General features: G+C 37.5%; 1 protein-coding gene across 12 annotated transcripts; it reads left to right on the top strand.

Moving 5' to 3' along the window:
- Positions 1–1,659: 1,659 nt before the first annotated feature.
- sh3bgr (SH3 domain binding glutamate-rich protein) lies at positions 1,660–21,899 on the top strand. Of its 12 annotated transcripts, XM_038285800.1 has the most exons (12): positions 1,660–1,849; positions 5,351–5,536; positions 5,666–5,746; positions 10,300–10,374; positions 10,784–10,936; positions 11,439–11,468; positions 14,515–14,538; positions 14,922–14,948; positions 17,340–17,363; positions 17,626–17,652; positions 20,374–20,432; positions 21,300–21,899. In XM_038285800.1, the coding sequence occupies exons 1-11, from the start codon at positions 1,805–1,807 to the stop codon at positions 20,392–20,394; spliced, it is 693 nt and encodes a 230-aa protein (XP_038141728.1). In that variant the 5' UTR covers positions 1,660–1,804; the 3' UTR covers positions 20,395–20,432; positions 21,300–21,899. The 12 variants fall into 12 exon arrangements, with proteins under 12 accessions (XP_038141728.1, XP_038141730.1, XP_038141729.1 ...); XM_038285802.1 differs by lacking the exon at positions 17,340–17,363; XM_038285801.1 differs by lacking the exon at positions 14,515–14,538.
- Positions 21,900–23,921: the final 2,022 nt, after the last annotated feature.

A 23,921-nucleotide genomic window follows, 5' to 3' on the forward strand; every position in this document is an offset into this window, starting at 1 on the left:
CTAACCATTGTGTTAGATCTGTTATATATTGTTCTTATAGTGGTAACAAAGATCATTTTAAATGAAAGTAAAAAAAAAAAAAGAAAAAAAAAATATATATAGATACACATCAGGAAAAAACAGAAATGAAAAACTAGAAAAATACCAGGGTCTCAGAGAAGAGCTGGAGAAAACCTGGAAGGTCAAGGCATCAGTGGTCCCCGTAGTCATTGGGACCCTTGGGGCAGTGACCCCCAAACTTGAGGAGTGGTTACAGCAGATCCCTGGAAATACATCAGACATCTCGGTCCAGAAGAGTGCAGTTGTAGGAACAGCAAAGATACTGCGCAGAGATACTCCCAGGCCTCTGGTAGAGGACCCTAACTTGGAGGAAAGAAGGTGGGAGACCGCCCGCAGTGGTTGAGGAGTTAAGTGGTAGAGTTATTTTTAAATATACATATGTATATAATAGAAATATATGTATGCTAACACTACTAGAATAATATATAACAGATATAACACAATGGTTAGTCTATACCAGTGTTGTATGTAAAATACATTTATTGCTGTATTTATTTCTTTAGATAGATAGATAGATAGATAGATAGATAGATAAATTGTAGAAGCATCAGTTCAGCATTTTGTGCCATTATGCAAAGCCAGCGACATAACATTAAAAATCATACAATAAACCAATATATGAATAGGTTTTTACTTAAGTCTTTATTATTTCTACAGGCAGGTTTACCACAAAAGTAGATTCAAACCCTGAAAATATGGCTTTTAGTTTCAGTGTGCCACCCCAATATTTTTAGTGGCCCCATCTGGCCCCCCCTATCAAACATTTCTGGAGGCGCCACTGCCAACAGCATATCTAAAATACTTCCCAAGAAACAGTAACTGTTTTCGACACAACTTTTGAGGGAAACGTCTAAAATATGCCATTAGTTTTAATGTCAAGCTTTGACCACCTTGTTTTGTAATTTTAAAAGAGGCTATGGTTGGTGATGATCGAGGCCAAAATTTCCTGCATTTAGAATCAATAAATAAACAAACGAAAGAGTAAATCTGTCCTCTCAAGAATTAGTGGAATCCGCCTATTTCAATATTCACGCTTTAAATAACATTTCCACTTTGCTTTCTAGAATGGATTATTAGTAAAGAAAAAGTCTGTAGACCTAATTATAAATCCCAAACACTGTTTATAAAGAGAAAAAAATCATGGACAGCTTGAGGTCCTTCAATCCGTTTAACGTTAAACAATGAAATTAGATTAATTCAAAACAAAATAAAAAAAATACTTTTATAAAGATGAGACAACAGTTGGATACATCTACCCACTCTTTTTTTTCATTCTTGTTTGCTTTTTTTTACTTGAAAACCTATGAGCCAAGCACGTCTATATTAATAGGAGGGGAGCCCAAAAAACCCCCAGCTGGATTCATACATTTAAATCTGAAATAGATAACACGTTTAAGTAGAAATTTAAAATGCAATGGTAAAAACGAGCCTCCTTCCCCTCAGTGCTGCTATTTCTGTCCTCCTAAGCATGGACCAACATGTCTCTGTCCCTGCAGCCACAGGCAGCTGAAGCTGCCAATCAACATGCTGCTCTGCAACTAACCAATCCTCCTCTAATGGAGTCTGGAGATAAAAATACTTCCAGCAGTGTGTGTGTGTGTGTGTGTGTAATCTCAGTGTTATTTCTCTATCCGGGGTGCTCTCTAATTATAGAGCAGGCAGGCTGCTCCTTTAAGGCCCTTCTTGTTGCACAGCCACCATTACTATATTGTTTTTTTAATCTTTCTTTTAGTTTGGAGTAAAAATGGTTATTAAAGTATTCCTCGCTTCTTCCTCTGGATCTACAGCGGTAAGTTTTTCTCTCAGTGGGGTTGATCTTAACTTTAGGTCGAGCTTTGTAGGGGGTGGGCTGCTCAGAAACCAAACTCTGTCTTTATTGGTTTAGGTTTATAAATGTATTGCACTTCATTTCTTAAAACATGCAGACTGTCAGCAAGTAAAAATTGTGATCAAATTTAGTCCTAATGACTGATCATGTGTGAAAATATCTCGAAAGACGGTGTGATTTAACAGGCGGAGCTTTCCAGAACGGGGGGGTAGAGTCTGAGTGTGGATTGTTTCTTATTCAGATCCCTGTACGGAAGAGGATTAGGGCCAATAAAAAAACATAAAAAGTTTACAAATTTTTACATTTTATTTCAGTATAATATGAGAATAAAGTCAGAATTCTGACTTTATTCTTAAAATTCTGACATTTTTTCTCAGAATTCTGACTTTTTTCCATAGAATTCTGACTTTAATCTCAGAATTCTGACTTTTTTTCTTCTTCTCAGAATTGGCTTTAATTACAGAATTCTGTCTTTTTTCTCAAATATTTGACTTTTTTCTCAGAATTCCGACTTAAATCTCAGAATTTTGGATCTTAATGTAGATGGGCACCATGAAGGAAGAGATGTGTGAGCACTCAGCTTCACTGACAAAGATTTGAGTTGTTTGGGAGGGCCAGTAACACACTGGTGGAAAATGACGGAATTAGGCAACTTTTTACGTGCCAGAGGGGTCCCCGGTAATGCTATTTCATGAATAGAAGAGCAGAAGGTGATTAAAACAAGAGAGATAGTTTAGTCTAAAATAGACATGGCTATGGCTTGATGCTATTATGTTTGTTAGCTGTCAGAATTCAGTCAGAATTCTGAGAAAAAAGTCAGATTTCTGAGATTAAAGTCAGAATTCTGACTTTTTCCCTTATTAAACTGAAATAATATTTAAAAATCAGTTAACTTTTTTTTTTTTTTTCAGTGGCCCTAGTCCTCTTCCGTACCCCTGAAAGTTCATTTCAAGTGAAAAAGACTTATGCATTGTAACATATATTGAAAATGAAGGTTCTAGACTGTCGGCCAACAGGGTCCAGTGCCACTGTAAAAGTCGTCTTGGCCCCTGTATTAAAAACATTATCTGCAAAATTTTTTCTTGAAGTAGGTTTATATTGCCTTGATTTAAGCAGGTAGACAAATAGCATCTACTGTAGAATAAGATGATTTATAAAAGAAAGAAAGAAAAAAACAAACACTTTTATCTTATTCCAAGTGCATAATGTCTAATTCTCTTTTGTAAGAGTCAAAGTCCTTCTTCCTTATGCAGGTCATTGTATTTAACTGCTCAAATTAAGGGCAAATTCACAGATTTTAAGAAATTTTAACTTTTCTTGCAGCTTAATACTAAATCAGTTTCTGATGATGACATCCGCTGATAAACTAAGTGAGTCAATTTGACAAATTGAATATATCTCTTTTACAATTTGCATGAATAGTTATTTAAACATAACACAGAAGATTGTTTTCTGGGTCATTTAATAAGCTATAAAATACTTCCTCTGTTCTTTTTTGTGTTATTCTTTTGTTCTTTCCCCCCATTAAAAATCACTGACCCCACCCTGGTAATTTTTTTTTTTAGAAACTTCTGTTTTTTACAGATCTTCTGTTGGACAGCTCAAATGAGCAGTTTTAAGAGCTTTTGGACACAGCTAGTCCAGCTTTTAATTGTATAAATATGGTAAATTCACTTCAACGCAATTCAGTTTCTTTAGACAGCGCCAGTTCACAACATGTCATCTCAAGTGACTTTAAAATTCAACCAGATTATACAGTAAAATTTATTCAAAGTTTTCTATCTAAGGAAAACCAGTTGATTGCATCAACTCATTGACTCGAATTTAATCCCTCACACTAAGCATGCTTGTAGCGACAGTGGAGAGGAAAAACTCCCTTATAACAGGAAGAAACCTCCAGCAGAACCGGGTTAGTGTGAGCGGCCATCTGCTGAGGCCGACTGGGTTTCAAGGAGACGGGAGCAGAAAAGAAGCAGAGATGCAAAAGGCCACTATAAAAGGCAGCCCCTTCCAGCAAACACTAAGTGGCCCCATGGAAAAAGTTTTTTTCTGGTCAAAATTGCTCGACAGCTGAGGCCTTGTGGAAAACTTTTATTTTCACCTGGTTTAATTTTATAAAAAAATCTTCTTTAAGGCACCTTTTGCTATCTGATTATTGATTGATTCATTGAAAAAATTATCAACAGATTAATTGATTTGCAAAATAATCGTGAGTTGCAGCCATAGTCAGTATTTAATTGTGTTTATCTTCCAAATAACTGTGAGGAACTTGTTTGCCACTGCTAGTGAAAAGCCTCCCCACAGCCCCATACTGCAACTGCCATGTTTTACCATTGGGCTGGTGTTTCAAGGTGGGGTTTAGTCTTAATTTCCTGTTACATATATTATTTTATATGCAGGCCAAAAACAGATTTGTAGGCTATAGTTTCAGCTTTAGTAGTGGTGGATCATCTTGGTTTCTTCTTTCTTTGCCAGAGCTGTCTGTTTAGGTGGATAATTAAGATCTGGTTAGGTTGTCAATGTGGCGTACTCTAAAGAGTGCTCTGTGAGATGTTCAAAGCTAGGTAAAGATTTCTATTTGTATGCCAACATATGGTTTCTGCCATATATAGTCCCAAGAAAACTCAATATAAAAAAAAAGCTGGTGATCTAGTTTTTAAAATGTGCAAGCTGGAGAGCTGATCACTGAACAAGGAGCAGGTGGCTGGTATGAAGAAGGATGCAGCTGTGAGGAAAGGCAAGTTACAGAAGCTGAACCAAAGAAATGAAGGAAATGGCTTATTTTGAACCATGGAACCAGAGAGTAGAATATACAGGGCTATGACAACTAAAGCATAGAAAAAAAGCAAAAAAAATCTTAAAACTAATGAATGGAATATGAAAAGAAAGGGTTTTTAAGTATTTAAAGTTAGTTTGGGAGTGTTGGCCTAGTGGTCAGAGCAGTGCACTTGTGCTCTGAGAAGGTTGCAAGTACATGTTTAGACACAGCCTGCACTCTGGGTCCCTGAGCAAGACCTTTAACCCCACACTGCTCCCCAGGCGCCGCACAATGGCAGCCCACTGCTCCCCAAGGGGATGGGTTACATGCAGAGGTTAATTTCTCCAGTGTGCACTGCAAAAAATTATTTAAAAATGAGTCAAATTGTCTTAAATTAAGTGTATTTACCCTTAATTTGAGGAGGTAAATAAGATACTCTTAAAATAAGATAATTAAATAATATGCACTTGAAATAAGACAATATAATATTTCTTTTCTTTTATATCTAAAGTGTCTTGTTCCATTGGCAAAGTGTCTCACTTACCTCCCTAATTCAAGAAAAAATGTACTTATTCCAAGAAAAAAATGACTTATTGAGATTTAATTTTTTTTTGCAGTGTGAGATCAATAAAGTTCAATTGTTCAATTATTATTATTATTATTATTAGTAGTACTTATCAGCTGTCCATTTGTCTGCCTTCCAGATCAAAAAGAAGCAGCAAGATGTGGTCGCCTTCCTGGAGGCTCTGAAAGTGGACTACACGGAGCTGGACATCGCCTGCAATGAGCAGAACCGCATGTGGATGAGGGAAAATGTTCCAGAAGAGAAGAAGCCCTCCAATGGCATCCCGCTCCCTCCGCAGATTTTTAATGAGGAGAGCTACTGTGGGGTGAGCAGAAATCCACTGGTGGCAATGAATCCAGTTTGAATCCATGATCTGCTTCATAAATTATGGTAGCAGGTTTATCATCACACATAAAACAGAAAAAAGTTTTAACAATGCTTCTATTTCTTGTAGGATTATGACACGTTCTTTGATGCCAAGGAGGAAAACTCTGTGTATTCCTTCCTAGGGCTGCCCCCTCCTCCTGGATCAAAGGTTAGACCTGCTGATTGAGCTCATGTGATCTAAATTTTCTTAAACACATCGTATTTCTTGCTGTTGATATAAGAGCAGCGGCCTGTTATACAGTATTAACAAGCATCAAAAAGAGCTAGGATCAGTGATTATGATCATGCATGTGTTATTTTTGCAGGATGTATGTTGGCCTTGTGATTTATTACACATAAGGATAAAAACTGTATATAACAATAAACAAGTTAAGCTGTAAGTTAGCAATTAAAAGAACATAATCGGTTATTATCTTGGCTACAATTGAAAACTGGACATCTGCAGCAATGTTCCTGAGTCATTTCACCCAGATGTTTACTCCTTAAATAGCAAGTACAACATATCGATTTTTTAAACTAGAAATATTTCATATTTTGATTAGTCTAAGGCAAAGCAATGCATGTTTATTTGTATAGCACAATTCCGTACAAGGACAATTCAAATTGCTTTACGTGAATTAAACAATAAAATGGAAGAAAACTAAAAGATGAAATAAAAGCAAATAAATATAAAAACATGATTAAAGAAGTAGTAAAATAAATAAAACAGCTGGACCACAAACTTAAACCAGTAAAACCTCGGTTCACAGTTTAACTTCAACTGTCAAAGGCAGCTCTAAACATATATGTTTAACTTTTAATTAAAATAACTCAGGCTTTCAGCACTTTTACAGTCTTCTAGAAGTTTGTTCCAGATAAGTCGAAGATTGGAGCTAAATGCTGCTTCTCCATGTTTGGTTTTAGTTCTGGGTGAACAGATTAGGCTTGAACTAGAAGACCTGAGTGGTCTGGGAGGTTGATACACTGACAACACATTTGATATGTATGTTGTTGTCGATTCATTAAATGATTTGTAGACTAGCATAAGGATTTTAAAGTATATTCTCTGAGCTACAGGGAGCCAGTGGACGGACTTGAGAACCAGGCTGATGTACTCTACTTTCTTAGTTCTAGTGAGAACACGGGCAGCAGCATTCTGGATCAGCTGCAGCTGTCTGATGGACGTTTTAGGCAAACCTATGAACATGGTGTTGCATCAATCAATTCTACTAAAGATAAATACATGAATTAGTTTTTCTAGATCCTGCTTGGACATTAGTCATTTAATCCTGCAAATGTTCTTCAGGTGATAAAAGGCTGGCTTCGTATCTGTCTTTATGTACCTCTGAGGGTTCAGGTCTGAGTTCATCATGACACCAAGATTTCGGCCATAATCACTGGTTTCTAGCTGTAGTAGCTGAGGCTGTGAGCTAACTCTGGATTTCTCCTCCTCTGGTCTGAAGATTATTACCTCACTTTTGTTTTTATTCAGTTGGAGAAAATTATGACGTATCCAAATATTGAGCATCTGGCCAATGCAGTGATGGGTTCATAGTAACCTGGTGACATTGTGATGTAAAGCTGTGTGTCGTCTGCTTAGTTATGGTAACCAGTCTTGTTGTTTGCTATAATCTAAGCTAAGGGGAACATGTAGATATTGAATAGGAGGGGCCCCAGAATGTAGCCTTGAGGAACCCCGCATGTGAATTTTCTGTTCTCTGATTGAAAGTTCCCTGCTGACACATAGAAGTCCCTGTCCTTCAGGTAGGATTTAAATCAGTCCAATGTTGTACCAGAAAGGCTGACCCAGTTTTCCAGACGCTCTAATAAAATAAAGTGATCAACAGTATCTAACGCTGCAAATCCAGTCTAAAATCTCTGTGTATAGAAAGGGAGGGGACTAATTATTGTATTTAAAAAAAAATTATTTGTTTTATATATAAACATGCATTCAGTTGTTAAGTTTTGGTCTCACATTATTGTTTTTCCGTACTGGTTTTTAACTGGATCACTCTGAGCTGTGAGGAGGCAAACTGAGTACTGTGACTGTTGTGTAAGATGCAGCACTGCTGTGATAAAATGTGGTGTGTTGTTGTCTTGCTGCAGTGAATATTTGCTAATATATTCCTAATCCTTGAATCAAAATCTTACTTTACTGGGATTGCATACAGTAGGCAAATAAAAATAAGCATACAGTTGGAATGTTTAAAATGCTGGTAAAGTAAATTCTGAAAACTGTGCCATGGATAAGTATGAAATAATTCAACTAAATAGGCACGGCAGTAAAGGAATCCAAAAACGACAATTCACATTGGTCTAAAAATCATCTCGGTGAGATAAAAGTGGAACTTTTTGAAAGATTATATGTGTTCTTACGCTGTAAATCTAACATATCATTTCAAAAGGAGAGAGTATACTTACAGTTACACATGGCGGTGGCAGTATGATGCTCTGGGCACGATTACCTGACCCAAGCCTTGACTGAGCCATGAATGTTGTTATCTTGCAGAAAATCCTGAACTAAAGTATAAAGAAAGCACTGAGGACTTTAAGCTGAACTTCATTTGGTAATATAATCAGGCAATGATGTAAAACACAGCAGCAAGTCAGTCAATGAATAAATAAGATAAATGAGTTGCTTATCTGTAGTCTTGATTTGTATCCAGGTGAGATGTTGTATCAAGGCATTCTGACAGCTCAAAAATCATCCAAAATGCAAAAATCATCCAAAATGCCTCGATGGATAAAACTTTTCTGCAAAAAAAGAAAGCCAGTTCAGATATGGTGGGAAAAATGACTGATTGCTAGTTTTTCGCAAATTATGGTGTCGTTAGTGCTAAACATAAAGAAATTAAGTGGGGCAAACTTAATCCTTTGATTGAGATAGCTCTACTCCACAAATAAAATCATTATTTGAATAGTTTAAAAAAAAAATTATCCTTGATATTAAAGTTTTATAAGTATCTGACACATATAGATAGGTGCATCAAAAGTGTAAGACCAGAAGGAATAAAGATGGATGGAGTCAAATACAGAACAGTCTTAAGGCCTTTGCATAAAACTTTATTTTCCCATTTTTTTCCATGTCACACTGATTGCGTAGAGAAGCTCCGACTATAAGCAGGGTGGGCAGATCTGCACAGATTCTTTTGACTTCTGTGTCTGTGCTTTACACAACTTCCCAATAATTGACTTGAACAGATTATTATGCATTACTGAGAGAGATCTGGGAAGTTTGTTGAGGTTTTCTTTTTTTTATAAAGAGGTGAGAGATATGCCCCGTTTTCATACTCTGCTGCCTCTCGTTATTTTGTTTTTTTGTGAGGCTCAAAGAGGTTCACTAATTCACTAAATCAATTTTTTTCTCCTGAAGTTATTTTTTATTTTTGAGATTGATAAACTGCGATTTTTTTCACTTGTTGTTTTTGTGAGGCTCAAAGAAAGTTCACTACTTTATCTGTGTTCTGTCCTCCTGAACTCCAGAGTATTCTTTTTTAATGTTTCCTTTATTGTTTTTGCTTGAGTGTGTCCCACTTTTTACATGTGCGATGCGCAACTCCAAAAAGTGACTGTTTCCCTTTGCGATTAACAAATTTTATTTTCCTCCAAAGCAGTTGTGTTTTACTTTGTAACCACGTCTCTCCTTCTGTCAGACCAATTAAATTGCTGCTGAATTGCTGCATAGTCCTGGGGTCTATCTCAGTCAGACCTACGCAAGCCCCCTTTGCGTAAAATCATGTTGGGTGTGATCATCCCCATTGACTTTCAATAAGCAGTAAACGCTGCAACCTCACTCGACACAACTTTCTTTTAGATCAGAAGCAAAATCAGATTTGGTGTGTTCTGGTCTTTATAGACGTGACAAATTATACCTTTTAACCCCTGTTCACCCTCCAGCAGGAAAACAACCCTCAGCTCAGAGCTGGAGCTGCAGCAGAAGGGTTAAGATGAAAGGATAATTATGTGTTAGAGTGGTCCAGTCAAAGCCCAGACCTAAATCCAGGAGAGAACATATGGCAAGAAATTGCTGCTCATAGATGTCCCTCACCAAGTCTGAATGAGGTTGAGCTGTTTAGCAAAGAAATAATGAAAGGTGTTTCTACAAGATGTCGACCAAATGTTATATATATATATATATATATATATATATATATATATATATATATATATATATATAAAAAGATCTTTAATCTTAACTGGTATCCTTTAGCTGCTTCTGACACCAGTAAGATTCAATAACCCAGATAGCCACATTGGAAAAACGATCTAGAAATATGTAAAAACGTCTTAAATTAAGTGTATTTACCCTTAATTTGAGTAGGTAAATTAAATGATCTGCCAATGGAATTAATATTTTTACTCTTAAAATAAGATAATTACATAAAATGCATTTGAAATAAGACCACACAATTGTATTTTCTTAATTTAAATGTAAATTGTCTTGTTCTATTGGCAAAAACATCATTTTTACCTCCTCGATTCAAGAACAAATGCACTTATTTTAAGAAAAAATTACTTATCTAGATTTTGATTTTTTCCAGTGCAGATTAACTAAATTTCCCTTTGGGATTAATAAAGATTGAATTGAATTAGCAATATTTTTAGTTTTAAACTACGTTTTGCAGAACTGGATACTTTAATTAAATGAAAACATGGAAGTCTCTTGTTTCTGAATTGTTATGATTGATGTGTGTCAAACCCTCCCTGCTCTTCATGATGCAGGAAGCATTGCAGGCTGAGAAGGAGAACATCATACAGAACGGAACCCATGCAGAGGAGAACCCAGACGACTCAGCAGTAAAGACGACGATACCTTTCCATCTTCCCTTCATGCTTTTTCTTTATAGAACTCTGCCACACCTCCTCCTCATCTGGTCTAACCTGATCACTTCCCTTCCTCCCTAGCTGATGATTTGATCAGGGTCTTAACCCCACCATGAAATCGGCTAGTTTTATTACTGCATGAGGTTCTGGGCTGCAGGCCTATCTCTTTTTTTATCACTTCCCCCCTAAAACCATCTCTTCTCCTTTTCTAATAGATCATTATTTTACATGCTGGATGCTTTTTTTTTGCAAGACTAACCTCTCCAGCTGAGGATTGTGTCATTTTAATCCTGCTGAACCCGTTTTTCCCCCAATTCTCAAAGTTTGTTGAATTATTTCCTGATGTCTTGTTTTCCTTGATCACCCTGATTTCCCCTCTCAGAAGCATAATGGGGATGCACAAGGAGAAGAAGAGGAGGGACATGCAGGGGATAAGGATGAAGGAGAAGGTGGAGAAGCAGACGAACTAGAAACATCAAGGGGAGAGCATGTGGCAGAGGAGGAGGAGGAGGAGGCAGCGAAAGAAACAGACGAGGTCACAGAAGACACAGTAATTGCCGCATAACTCAAGTCCAGCCGCTCATCAGTTTTTTCTCCCCCATAACCCTGGAGTGTTTAAATCTCACTCTTTTTTGCTCCTTCTTGTCATTCCAAGAACGCCCCCATTTTATGTGGACTTTAACTTCCTCTTTCTATGAAACATTTACCTACCGTCGTCCTTGCACTTTACAGCATCCTTCAGTCTGTCCCTGCACTAACAAACAAAGCGTCGACCTAAATCTCTCTACAGCATCAATGAACTCTTCATAACGCTTTTTTCCCTTACTTTTACAGTAAAATTTTTTTTTTTGCTGTTTGTTATATTTTAATGCTTAGCTTGACAATAGAGTACATTGCAACCTAAACAATCCTTCACTGTTACAGTAACTGTTGTGGTTAAGATATATCAGGAAAATCATTAACCCTTATTTTATGGTTTTAATCTGTGGATCCTGATGTCTCTAAGTACTGATTCATTTATCAACACTGTGTTTTAGGAGGCGCAGCAAGAAGAGGAAGAAGAGCAGGTATGTTTTTATTTGTTATTTTTGACATCAGGGTAGAGTTTACTTCTCAGGAGGGAGAATTTTAGGACTATTGATCAATAAAAATTCCTTTTTTTGGCTAACTTTGCTCTCAAAGATATGATTTATACATTTTGATTATGATTTGCCCCCTCTTTCTTAGAGGTTTTAAACCAGTTTTTATATCTTCTTAATAAAGGGGCGGTTTTGTCTGTATAAATGAAACTTTTAACTGAATACTTTCATTTAGAAAGAGAAACCTGCAATGGTATTATAACTACACTCATATTTATTGAGTCTTTTTAGCCACTTTTCACACTTTAAAACAGCAGATGCCTCCATTTTAAGACATAATCTACCTTTTTTTTTGGCTCTTGAAGGACGGATAAATTGCCCTGGTGGTCCTGATTTGGCCTACGGACCCTGAGTTTAACACATATGTTATATCCACTCCTGATCTCTTATAGTCCCTAAAAGCCATGACTGTAGAGCACATTCATCTATTCATAGGATTAAGAATTACCAGTCTTTCTTTACTGGATGTTTGGTAAACTACAGGAACTGGCCACCGTATATGAATCATATAATAGTAAATAAATTTAAAACACTATTTTAAAAATTTACAATTTGTCATTCTGTCCAAGATTTTATGCACTTTGAGAACATATTTAAAGTCCTCTTGTTCAATCCCCTCTCCACCTCTAGTTACTGTGACAGTGGTTGGTTACTAACTTTAGCAGCACACAGTGTTTTATGGTGATTCACAATTACAAACAGTGCATATTTGATTTTAATTTCTTTATCAGAGGAATAAAAAGATTCTGTTCTGTAGCTTCACCAACCTTCACCTTCAGAACTGTCTTAATACTTTGTGGCGTGGATCCAACAACCTGTGAAAATGTTCCCCCAGAGATTTTAGTCCCTTTGGACATGATGGCATCAAACCTGACTAATTCTGATCTCCTCCTCCACACCATCCTAAAGATGCTCTATTGGATTGAGATCTGTTGAGGCCATAGCAGCACATCAAACTCTTTGTCAGGCTTAACAATTCAGTTTGAGATGAATTTATTTTTTTGATTCCATGCCTTATGTTACAGGAAGTATCCATGATATTACATGTAAATTTTGTTCTTAAAAGAACAGACATGGTCATTAACAATACTCAGGGAGGCTGCAGGCTTTAATGTGCTGCTCGGCTGTTGATGTAAGGCAGGATGGATCTGTGCTTTAAAACACTTTAAAACGAGGTTGTTTTATCTGCTTCTCCATTCTTCCTATTCTCTCAAACCAGTCTAGCCATTCTCCTATTACCCCTTAAATCAACAAGGCATTTTCATCCACTCAGCTGAATGTTTTTCCTTTTTGGGACCATCTTCTGTAAACCCAAGAGCTGGCTAGAAATCAACAGTTGATGAAACAGTCAGAGCAGCCATCTGTCACTCTGCTATGTTCAAAGTCATTTAAATCCTCTTTTTCTGCCATTCTGAAGGTCAGTTTGAACTTCAACCAGCTGTCTTCACATCACGACATTCATTTACATTTATTTTCCCTCGTTCAGGAAAATTTGGTCAGATCTGTTCCTGGTTCTTTTAACAAAACCAGATCTGTTTCGTATTTCATACGGCAGCCTGATAAGTGGAGGTGTTCCCCACATATTTTTTTTTTTTTATCACATACATCTAAACTATCCATAACTGTGACTGAACAAAATCATAACAGTTTATCTTATAAAGGGCCTTGACACAATTCTAGGAGCTACATGAATAAACTGAGTGAGATTAGCTAAATCAGTGGGTTCCAAACTTTTTGATTTAAAGAAAGATTTGGACGGTTGGAAAATCTGCAATAAATCATATTGCAACTAAATAAACCATAATTCCATTCAAAGCACAAAAGTACCTCTTTTAAAGGGGTCATAGAATGCAAAACTGAGTTTACATTGTCATAGATGAATAACGATAGTACAGTGAGTGAAATGGACGTACAGAGAAGTTCAAACCCCATCGACACCGCCTCTTTCTTCAAAGCTCAAAAATCTAAACTTCCACCATAAAACGGGCGAATCCAAACAAAGCCCAGAGTTGACTTAAACTCAGGGATGGTGCCTTATTTACTACTTTTGTCTTTAGTACTTTTGTCATGCCCCGAAATTTACAGGATGTTCTGGAAGTCTCCTTGATATAGATAGTTGTTCACGGATTCCCGCGAGTCGGATAAATTATCCTGTATTTTAGACTATGCGAGGTGTTTTTTTTTTGTTTTTTTGTAATGCGATTGCATGCTTGCAATATAAGGGGTGGGTTAAACTGTATTCGGCCAAAATCACGGATGATTTTACAATTTCACCCGGACATTTTTTTAGGTATAAAATGTAGGACATATCCGGGAAAAAGAGGTCGTCTGGTCACCCTACCATATCAACAAGTTGATGTTTCAGTGAGTGAGTGCTTGTTGCTATGATGCGTCTTTGCTCAGCAGCTTTGCTCGTTGTAAACCAACCAATCAGAGCACAGCTCATCTAAATATTTATGAGCATACCATAAAAGGAAGAAAACCTGTCGTTTCATTCTAAGGCTTATAACCAGGCTTGCATTAGGGCTCATAGAACAGCAAATATGTCATTTTCAGCCCAACCAATGTTACACACCTTTTTCAGAGACCTTAAGGACCAGCAAAAAATACCCTATAGAATCATTCTATGACCCATTTAAAGAGTAATTAATTTAACTGTTTATTTTACAAGAATTTAACAGCATCACTGAGCCCCTCCTAGGGGGCGCACCCCTCCCTTTGGGAACCACTTAGTTAGATCAAGACCAGTGTGTTCAATTTAATTCAATTCACTTTATTTCCTTTAGGTTTTTAAAGTCCATCAGTTGATTGATTAACTCATTCAACAAACATTTCAGAGCTGGGATTCTCCAGCGCCGTGACGTCACACACTGAAGCATTGCCTGACCCTCTTCCTACCATTATTTCACTCACGCACATTAATGATCTGCTTCTTTGCTTTATTGTCCGTCTCCTGTTGGTTTGCTCCCTCCAGGAGGAAGAGGATTTGCACTCAGAGGTAACTGTACTTCAGTGATCTTCTGTGCTTCTGTAGATCATGCACGGTTCTTCCGTGTAGCCATCAGCCTTGTCTGCTTGATGGTGTTCAGATGAGAGATGCTACATTTTTTTTAGGTTGGGATGCCAGGGATCTTTTTTGTTGTTGTTGCTCCTACTCATCTTTAAACTTTCATTTCCTCACTTCCAATACATCCACTCCTCCTCTCTCGATGCGTTCCCTTTCAGCTAACATCTTCATTTCCTCCCAGCAGTAGCTGCATCCCGATTCCCTGGAATGTGCCCATTAGTCTCCTTTCCCACAGCTGTCCTTGTAGTGCATGCATGTGCTGCTCTGTTGCTCCCCACACAGCCAGCTGACCTGCTATATATTGTTTCTTTTAGGAAGAAGAAGAGCTACAAGAGCTTGAGGTAGATTCCTAAATTCATTTACTGCATATTTATTTTTCCAGCTGACCTGAAAATGTGTCAGAGGCTCTGACACCTACAGCAGCCTTCACATTTATTGGCACTTCTATCTGTTAAAACCTAAAAATCCATGTATCTTTTATAACGGTAACACAATATCACTTAAATAATTTTATATACCGGTAACTAAAGTGAGAGTGATACACTGTTCGGAACATTTAGAAAGGGTGGAGCCTATAGGAAGAGGAATCTTAGATTGTTTCTCTTTCTTTTCTTTCTCTAAAATACATCACCTGGAGTCCTGGGTCCTCTCTGGGCCAGAAACTTAGATGAACATTAAAAAGGGCAGACTTTGAGTCATTGTAACCTTTCCTCTATTGATTAGCTTGCATGTTTTCAATCCTTTTGCTAATGAAGACACAAGTATGATCTATTTTTAGCCTTTAGAGGATTAAAGACACAAAAAAATGTTGTTTTTTTTCTTATATGAGAAACAAATTCATCAAATTGAGGAAAATAACTTGAATCACCATACATAATTGAATTCAGCCATTACTTTTAGGAGAGCCTAAGTTCGCAATTGTTGTGCTTGATGGCATCATGTCTCACAACATTTCTCTGGAATTCATACTGAAAGTAAAACCTGACAGTAATAAATACTTGGTCAAGTTGGATAGGCTGAGTCCGCCTTCCTTCTTTATCAATTTCTCTGCATTATCTTCTTTCTCTCCCTGACTCTAAAATATGGAAAACAATGTCACTTATGCTGACATTGTTTTCCATATCTTCTTTATTTGGTTATATTCTCAGTGGGGTCCTTGATCTGTGACCCTCTTGGTCTCTCTGTCTACCCTCCTCAAATTGCAGTCTATTTTTACTTCTAATCTTTCACTTGTTTGCTAATTAAAACAGAAATATCTCCACTTTTACATTTCCTTTTTGCTGGGACCTACAATGTCTAGGCATTAAGATTTGTGAAGAAAAAAAAAAGCCCACGTAATACCAAAAGAAGTCTATAACAACATGAAGCAAGAAATGTTTTATATATTCTCTAAAAAACTGCAATATAAACATAGGTGCTATTACATAAATTATATATTTTGAGTCTCCCCCGTAGATCCTCCCCTGTTTGAATCTTTCAAACACTTTGTTTGCAGATACAATGTTATTTAATGAAGACTCAGTGACCCTAAAAATACACAGTTTTGCTGCAATTTTCCATCAGTTTTGAAAATGATTCCCTTTTCATTCCCCTCAATATGTACAGTGGCAAGACCAATGTAGGACCTACTTCAACTTACTTTTCAGGGGCTAAAAACGTGCAATAGGTAACATAGGATACACAGAAACATAGATGACTAACATGTTTCTAGACACTATGAAATTAGAAACATATTTCTAATAACTATAAAAAATGTTTTATTTGCTTTTTCAATCATTGTGGATTCCAGTATTTATTATTATTCCAATTATTTCCTACTGTCAGTTATTTTTCCTCACTGGATAAATGCTTTAAATTTAAATGCTGCATTAAAAGAAAAAAAACCTAATTTTCATATTTGTGCCACTGCACTAAAAGACAAAATAATTTTAAAGCTTTTTGTACATCTTCATCCAGAACTCCAAAAAGTATCTAAGGTGCAGAATATGATGCATTATTTCCTGTTAATAACATTAAAGAAACACTTTTTATCAGTTCATGATATAAAATCCCAGTAAAATTAATTACAGTGCCTGTATGTAGAATTATATAAAAGAGGAATTAAAACTATCCTTTCCTTTTCAAGTCAGTAGGAGATATTTCTATTTACCCTCTATATTTTCTATATCTATTTTATTATAAATTTGAGTAGAACACTGTGTTACAGAACTCTTTTTACTCACAGTTTTGTCTGTCAGGCTACACATGGGCAGACTCCCATACGGGGGATTAATGCTGCATTACGAATTGTACTGTAAAGTGAATGTTCACCTTGCAGCACACAGAAATGTAACCAATACATTTTTACTTTATCCCTCATCAGGGCCCATCCTCTGGGCTGTAATGTTAAATTCTGAAGTCACGGTTGTTGCGAAACCTTAGACTATTGCAGGTGTTTTTCTTGTAACCTCTGAGGACAAATGAGAGGTTCATTTAGTCAGTCCACTGTGACTTCAACCATTTTCCACATCACATTTTGTCAGTTCTTCTAATAATTGAGATCCAGACAGACAGTAAAGTTCATGCTACCTCCAACTCTGTCCAGAATATAAAGAGTTTCTACTTTAAGATACTGTAATGGTTGGAAAATTGTACATTTCTTCAACATTCCAGCCTGAGCTTCCATTGGTTCACTGCTTTGCAATCTCTGCTCCTTCCTTCTTGTCTCTATCTTTCTCAAACCTTTCCTGCAGGACCAAGAAGAACAAATCAGTGAGGTAGTCTTACTGTGTTTTATTTATTTTTTTATTTGGCATCACATCTTTTAGACAGCGGTGACCTTAGTTCTTTGTCTTTAGTCTTTCTTTGTGTATTTTTTTGCTGCATGCTACTTTAATCAGTTTTCAATGGAGGTGCCTTAACAGTTAGAGGCATGATTTATGTATTTGCTTTGATTCTTAAGGTGGAATTAGTGTGGTGACGGAAACAGCAATGATAAATGGATCAATATTTCTCTGCTTATTGATTTCATTTTTATAGGAAGAAGAGGAGGCAGAGTTGGAAGAGGTATATGTTTGGATTGTTGTATTTCTGTCCCTGTTTGGCACGGTGTGACTCATATTTGATATTAGGAGTTTTCTGCATGATTGGATCACAAACAAAAACTAAAACTACTTTTTTCTCCCCAAGTCAGCTGTGTGTCATACAGTTCAGTACACAAAGCACAAGTGTGGGGCGTTGCAGCAGGTTCTTATTTATGAGCAATACTTCAGGGATGACACAACACAATATTTGTTCAGTGATGTAGAGACCTGTAAAAATATCCACAGAGGCTTTCCTTCCAGTCTGCCATGCCAAGAGGTTTTACTTTCCTGTTTTTTCTGAAGAAGATGGACATTTTTTTAATGCTCTTTGCATCTGCCTGAGTGCAAAAGAGAGTAACTCAGACGTGTTTTTGTTTTTGGTTGAATGCTCCAACTTTACAGGAGTTTCTCTCTAGTAAAAAGTTCTAACTTTTTCTTATATTTGCCAAGAGCGTTCAGAGCAAAGTGAATACGAAGTCGATGTGACAAGTTTCACATTGTGTTACCACAGAATGTTTAGAGGACAACAAAGACAAAAGATTTTACATTGGATAATCCACTGGAGGCCAACTGCTGTTTGAAAATGCAGCACCAACTCAAATGAATTGCCTCAATTGGTAACAAGTAATTGGATTAAGTGTCCCCAACTCAATTTATTTTAGTTTTCAACTTATAAACTCAATAAATGAAGCTGGATCAACTTGATTCTATTACTTGACAGCTGAAGCAATTCATTTAAGTTTTTACTGTTAGAGCTGTTTTTATAGTAGCATCTATGTCAGTAAAGCAAAAAGAAGTCAGTCTCTTTAACCACTGCTAAATACTGCTCATCTCTCCGGTTACATCCTCACCATTTTTAACCTTCTGACTCTGCAGTCACTAGCAAGTGAAGGGCCCTAACGCCCCCCTCACCATGTTACTCTACCCTCCACCTATCTTTCTTTTTACCTTTTTTTAAAATGTCAAGTGAAAAGATTAAGAGTTCTAAGAATAAAAGGTGATATTGGTGCAAATTCTTAACATCTTCAAAGTTGCTTGAGTGTGACGTGTCCGCCATGAAGTATTCTTTTTGTCCCTGTCTAGATGACAGTATAACATCATTAGAGACTTTCTTCAGCTATATGGGAACTTTGGATGTGGGTGGAGAGCTCGAATAAGAAATAATTGCTAACCTCTTTAGTGACATGCTGAGCCATTGCTGTTTTGATTTTAATCCAAAAAGGCACACAGAAAAAAAAGAAGAAAAAAAAAAACACTGGCTGAAGTGTTTCCTCTTTCAGCCGTACAGCAACCAAAAAGACAAAAAAACAAACAAACAAACAAACATGCATACTTCTTATACGTTAGAAGATTTTGTCACTTTCAACCTGCCAACCTCAACGTATTTTATTGGTATTATATATTAATAGATGACGTCAAAGTAAAGAAGTTGTAAAGTGAAAGGGTGAAAAAAAAAAATGTTCTACCCTCATTAGAGAAGTGATAAAACAGCATCATGGAGACCAGGGAACACAGCAGGCAGGTCAATGATAATGTGGTGGAGAAGTCAGAGTATAAAGCTACTGCTAACTTACTAAGACATTGCTTCCCACCTAAAGTGGGATGTCTGGGAAAATGTTTGAAAAGCAACAAAGAGAAAGAGGAGACGAGGAGCTGCAAAGAGCCACAGCTCTGATCAGACAATTATGTTCTTTTTTTGGTCATTCACCTAATCTGTCAGGCTGAGAAAGGACAGCATCCACCAGAGAGGTGCAAAGAGGCCCAGGGTAACTGTGGAGATGTTGCAGAGATTTACAGCTGGGCTGAGAGAAGCTGTTGACAGGTTGACTACAAGTTATATTCTCCTTGTCCCATGTACCAAAAGTCATGAAGAGGACAGGGAACGTGTAGAAAAAGTTGCATTGGTCAGTTTAAACCAATGTTGAACTTTTTGTTCTGTAAAATCTCTCTATCGCACATTACCCTGAACACATCTCCATGGTGAAATCCTTATGCCACGAGGAAGCGTCTCTTCTGCAGACACCGAAAGACTGTCAGAGTTCAGGAACAGATTGAAATAAATAGGAAAAAGAATCCTGGTAGAAAATCTGCTAAAGGCTGAAGTAACTTGACTCTGGGGGGAGTTTCACCTCCCAGCAGGAGAAAGAGACTTAACAGCATGTTCATATGAAAATTAGGCCAAGTCGAACCTAATTGCAACTAGAATTCACTGTTTATAGATCCTCCCAGTTTCACTCTCGCTTGAACTATTTTACAAAGAAGCAGTAAGAACAAAACCAATCCTTAAAAAAGCAAAGCTGGTAGAAAAATCCTCCATGGGACTCCCAGCCATAACTGGAGAGAAACATGTTTCTGCAAAGTATTGACTTTGGGAAGGTTAGTGCGAGTGCATGCAGCACTTTTTTACTAAATATTGTAAAAACCATACTTTTTTTCCTTTCACTATTTTGACCAATGAGACAACATAAGATGTTTTGTGTAATGTGACAAAATGTGTGAAGGTGAAAGGAAGTTAACACATTTGCAGTTGGTTAAACTCTGGCAGATGCTTCATGGTCTAAAATAAAGATAGGCTGTCCATCCTGTAATTTCATATTTGCCTAAATGGAAAAAAACTTTTGTATCCTCACATTTTTGTGCATTTAAGTATGCCTCATACCTCATGTTCCATACTAAAATCTGTGTTTTGTTTATTATTTTCCAGGCAGAAGAAGAGGCTGAGTAGTTACAGTTAAGCCAAGATGAAGACCTTCTACTGTCCTGGTAAACGACTTCATCATCATCTGCTGACTGTTGTTAGTTGCTTTGTTACACCACTGGAGGGCAGTACAACCTTGTAGGGCTTGATGAAGCAGTGAATTTCCTTTTTTTTTATTTCACTCTATCATTTGGCATTTATTTCAACCACATTAATTAAAAGCACAAACCTGTATTTATTTGTTTTCCCTTTCGTTGACCCTGGTCTTAAATAAAAGGCAAATGCAAAATTACTCTTATAAATCAACCTGCCACAGCTGCAGGAGAGGTAAGGTCTCTGCAGTGCAGTGGTATGTGTTACTATTAAAATGTTTCAGACTTTGCATTAAGGCTCAGAAAATACTTATGTTTACCTGAGTGTCTCAGTGCAGTTAAATGCTCTAAATCGCCTCGGGACTTCTAGGTTAGAAAACAATGCAGCATTAAGAAGGGACCAGAACTGGCTCCATCTGTACTCAGCCTCAGTGAGCATACTGTGCCGGAGGGAATCAGGTGGAGCTACAACAAAAACTTCACACCCTTACTTATTTTTTAATTTTCCAAGTCAGTGGTAATGAGGATGATGATGAGGATGGTTGTGGTGATTATCATCCTAATCTGTAAGGCCTGTCTTCTGCCTCTGCTCTGCATGTTTGGGTTGCAGGAGAAGCTTAGAAACAGGCGGCCGGTGTCCTGTGTCCCTCCTCTTAGCTTCGCTGTGAGCCCCCCTGTCACCCTTTGTTAGGAGGAGCTGCTAAGTGAGCTTTAGGATGTGCCCTCGGAGGAGCGGGCACGCTGGGTGGCACAGGGACGGGCTTATAGGTGGCGGCAGAGTCAGACCACTGGAAAATGTGTGACCTCATTTTTCTTTTGTCTGTTTGTCATGTTTAACAGCCTGGAGGATCTCCCCCCTGTTACATCAGATGTTTGACCCACCCTCCCCTCATACCAGTGGGACTCCAACTACCAACTCTGTGATGGACTCCTCTAGAAAACCATCAGTCCTGTGCTTTTCCCCATTTCTTTTTGACAGTAGTTTTCACTTAATTTTTATATTTCTTATGGAAAAAAACATGGCTTGAAGAAATTGTGTAGAGGATCAGAATGGTGTTTGTAATTAGCAACATTTGTGAGATGCAGATTTCTTGAACTTAACCACAGTTTTCATGTTTTACACCCACCAGTCCTGGTTCTTTAACCTTAGGAGGCAGTAACCTTTAAAAAAATGTTTACCGTGTCATTCTCTTGTAAAATATTCTGCTCTTTTATTCCAGCGTTGTGCCTTGCTTACTCCCTTTATCAGATGAATGTTTTAAGAGACTTTTAAAGTCCCCACAAGGAAAAACAAATGCTGCAAGATACAGACTCTACCGTTTTTACAAGTACCTCTGCCCGTACTGCTGACTAATCAATGCACTTTGTTGAACAAAAAGGGAAACATGTAACTAAGACATGGATACAATCGAGAAAATAAACTATTTTCGATGATAAAAAGGTTGATGCTCTTTTACTTTGAGTTCTTGTGTGCAGAAGAATATGATAATTCAGATGTTCTCAGTGTTTTTAAACCACCTCTCTGAATATTACCTTGGGTATATGTTTCCCTTGTACTGCAAGACTGAGGCTGATCTCATTTTGCTGTTTTATGTATTAAAGATGGGGGCAACATTTTCAATAAGAAAAATCCAATATTGGCGCAGAAATGTTAGACATTGTTTTTCAAAAATGCTTCAACTTAGGCATTCTGCCATGTTTCTAGCTTTGTGTTTTGGGCCATTTTCTTGTTGTAAGACCCTTGACCTGCGACTGAGACCAAACTTTATGACACTGGGCAGCACATTTTTCTCTTGAATCCTTTGATAGTCTTGAGACTCATTGTACCCTGGAGAGATTCAAAACACTCTGTAGCAGATGAAGCAAAGCTGCACAGAACATTACAGATGTCCAATGATTCACAGTAGGGACATTGTTCAATTTTTTGTCTTATCTGTCCATAGTGCATTCTCCCAGAAGCCTTTTGTCTTGTCAATGTATAGTTTGGCAAATTGCATTTTGGCTTTTTTACGACCTCTAGCCTATCGAGTCAGACTGTGAGCCGGAAGGTGACAGCTAATATGACCACAGCTGCCCCAGTAGAAAACACGTGGCGGGGAAACACGGCTTGCCATGTCTTTGGTACAGGTATTATAACTCATGAACAGGAAAGCATACTTGAAGTCCTCCACTTGTGGCAGAAATTTAGGCACAAGATGTTGCTCAGTACCATGGAGCCAGGACCCCACCGTTAAGCCAGGCCTGGTGTTGGGGCTTGTCGGCGAGCGCCTGGTGGTTATTGCTTGCAGGACCTGGAGGGCCCACCAACTGCAGGGGGAACAATTTGGGAAAGGCGCTAGAAGGATTGGGCAGTGGTCAGAGTCGAAGGCCTCAGCAACTCATTCCGAAGGCACTTGTAGACTTAGACAACATTTATTTTCATTTTGTATACAGAGTATACACAGAGTGTATACAAAACGAAATTTGGTTTTGTACAGCTTTTATGACATTTCATCTTAAAGTGCAGCAGTGATGCAATGTAAATAATGTAGGAGGAAAAAATGGTGCAAAAAATGCAATTATATGTAAGTAGTAGACATCTGTGATGCTAATTAGTGGACGCACCTAGATACAACACCATTATTTACCACTCTAGAGATACCAATATTTTTGTCCAAGTCTGTTTATTCTTTCAAATAGTTTTATTGCAGAATGGTTGAAAAGTAATTTCTGACTTTCATTGATTTTTTATGTATTACCGGTATTACTTTTCTCAGACTCAAGTTATTTCTGGGACTATTGTGGACCGTTAAATGAATGGCACCAAAAATGTAGTTAATGTGTGTACTTTTCATTCTTGCTAAGACGTGAAATTTGACTTTTTAATTGTTAATTTGTACAACAGGTCTACACAATAGTGCAGTGGGCAGCACTGTTGCCTTGCAGGTTTGATTCCTTGACCAGGGTCTTTCTGCATGGAATGTATATTCTGCATGCTTGGGTTCTTTCTGGGTACTCCGGCTTCCTCACACAGTCCAAGAAGATTAATGTTAGGTTAATTGGTTTCTCTAAATTCTCCTTAGATGTGAGTGTGTGCTTGGCTTTGTGTCTTTGTGTGTATCTCTGTTTTCCCCTGCTATAGACCAGGTTATACCCCACCTCTCGCCCATCGACTGCTAGAGATAGGCACCAGCCCTACTGCGACCCTGACAGGACAGGACGGGACTAAGCGGGAGCAGATGAATATATATAGATGGATTGTTTTATACAATCCTTATGTTTGAAAATTTAAGAGGTGATGATGTTCAAGATGCATGGTATTCTGTTCATACTTCCGTGGTTTATTTAGGTGATCAAACTAAGTCTGATGTAGTGTTCAACGCAAAAAAAGGAACTTTAATGCACGTGCAAAGCTGTGGCAAATGCTAAGGCACTAGAGTTGGGAAAGTAAGCACTATTACTGATGGTAGCCAGTAACGCAAA

The sequence above is a fragment of the Cyprinodon tularosa genome, unplaced genomic scaffold (genome assembly GCF_016077235.1).
Source record: "Cyprinodon tularosa strain WSP-4 unplaced genomic scaffold, ASM1607723v1 ctg215, whole genome shotgun sequence".
NCBI classification, from domain to species: Eukaryota; Metazoa; Chordata; class Actinopteri; order Cyprinodontiformes; family Cyprinodontidae; genus Cyprinodon; species Cyprinodon tularosa.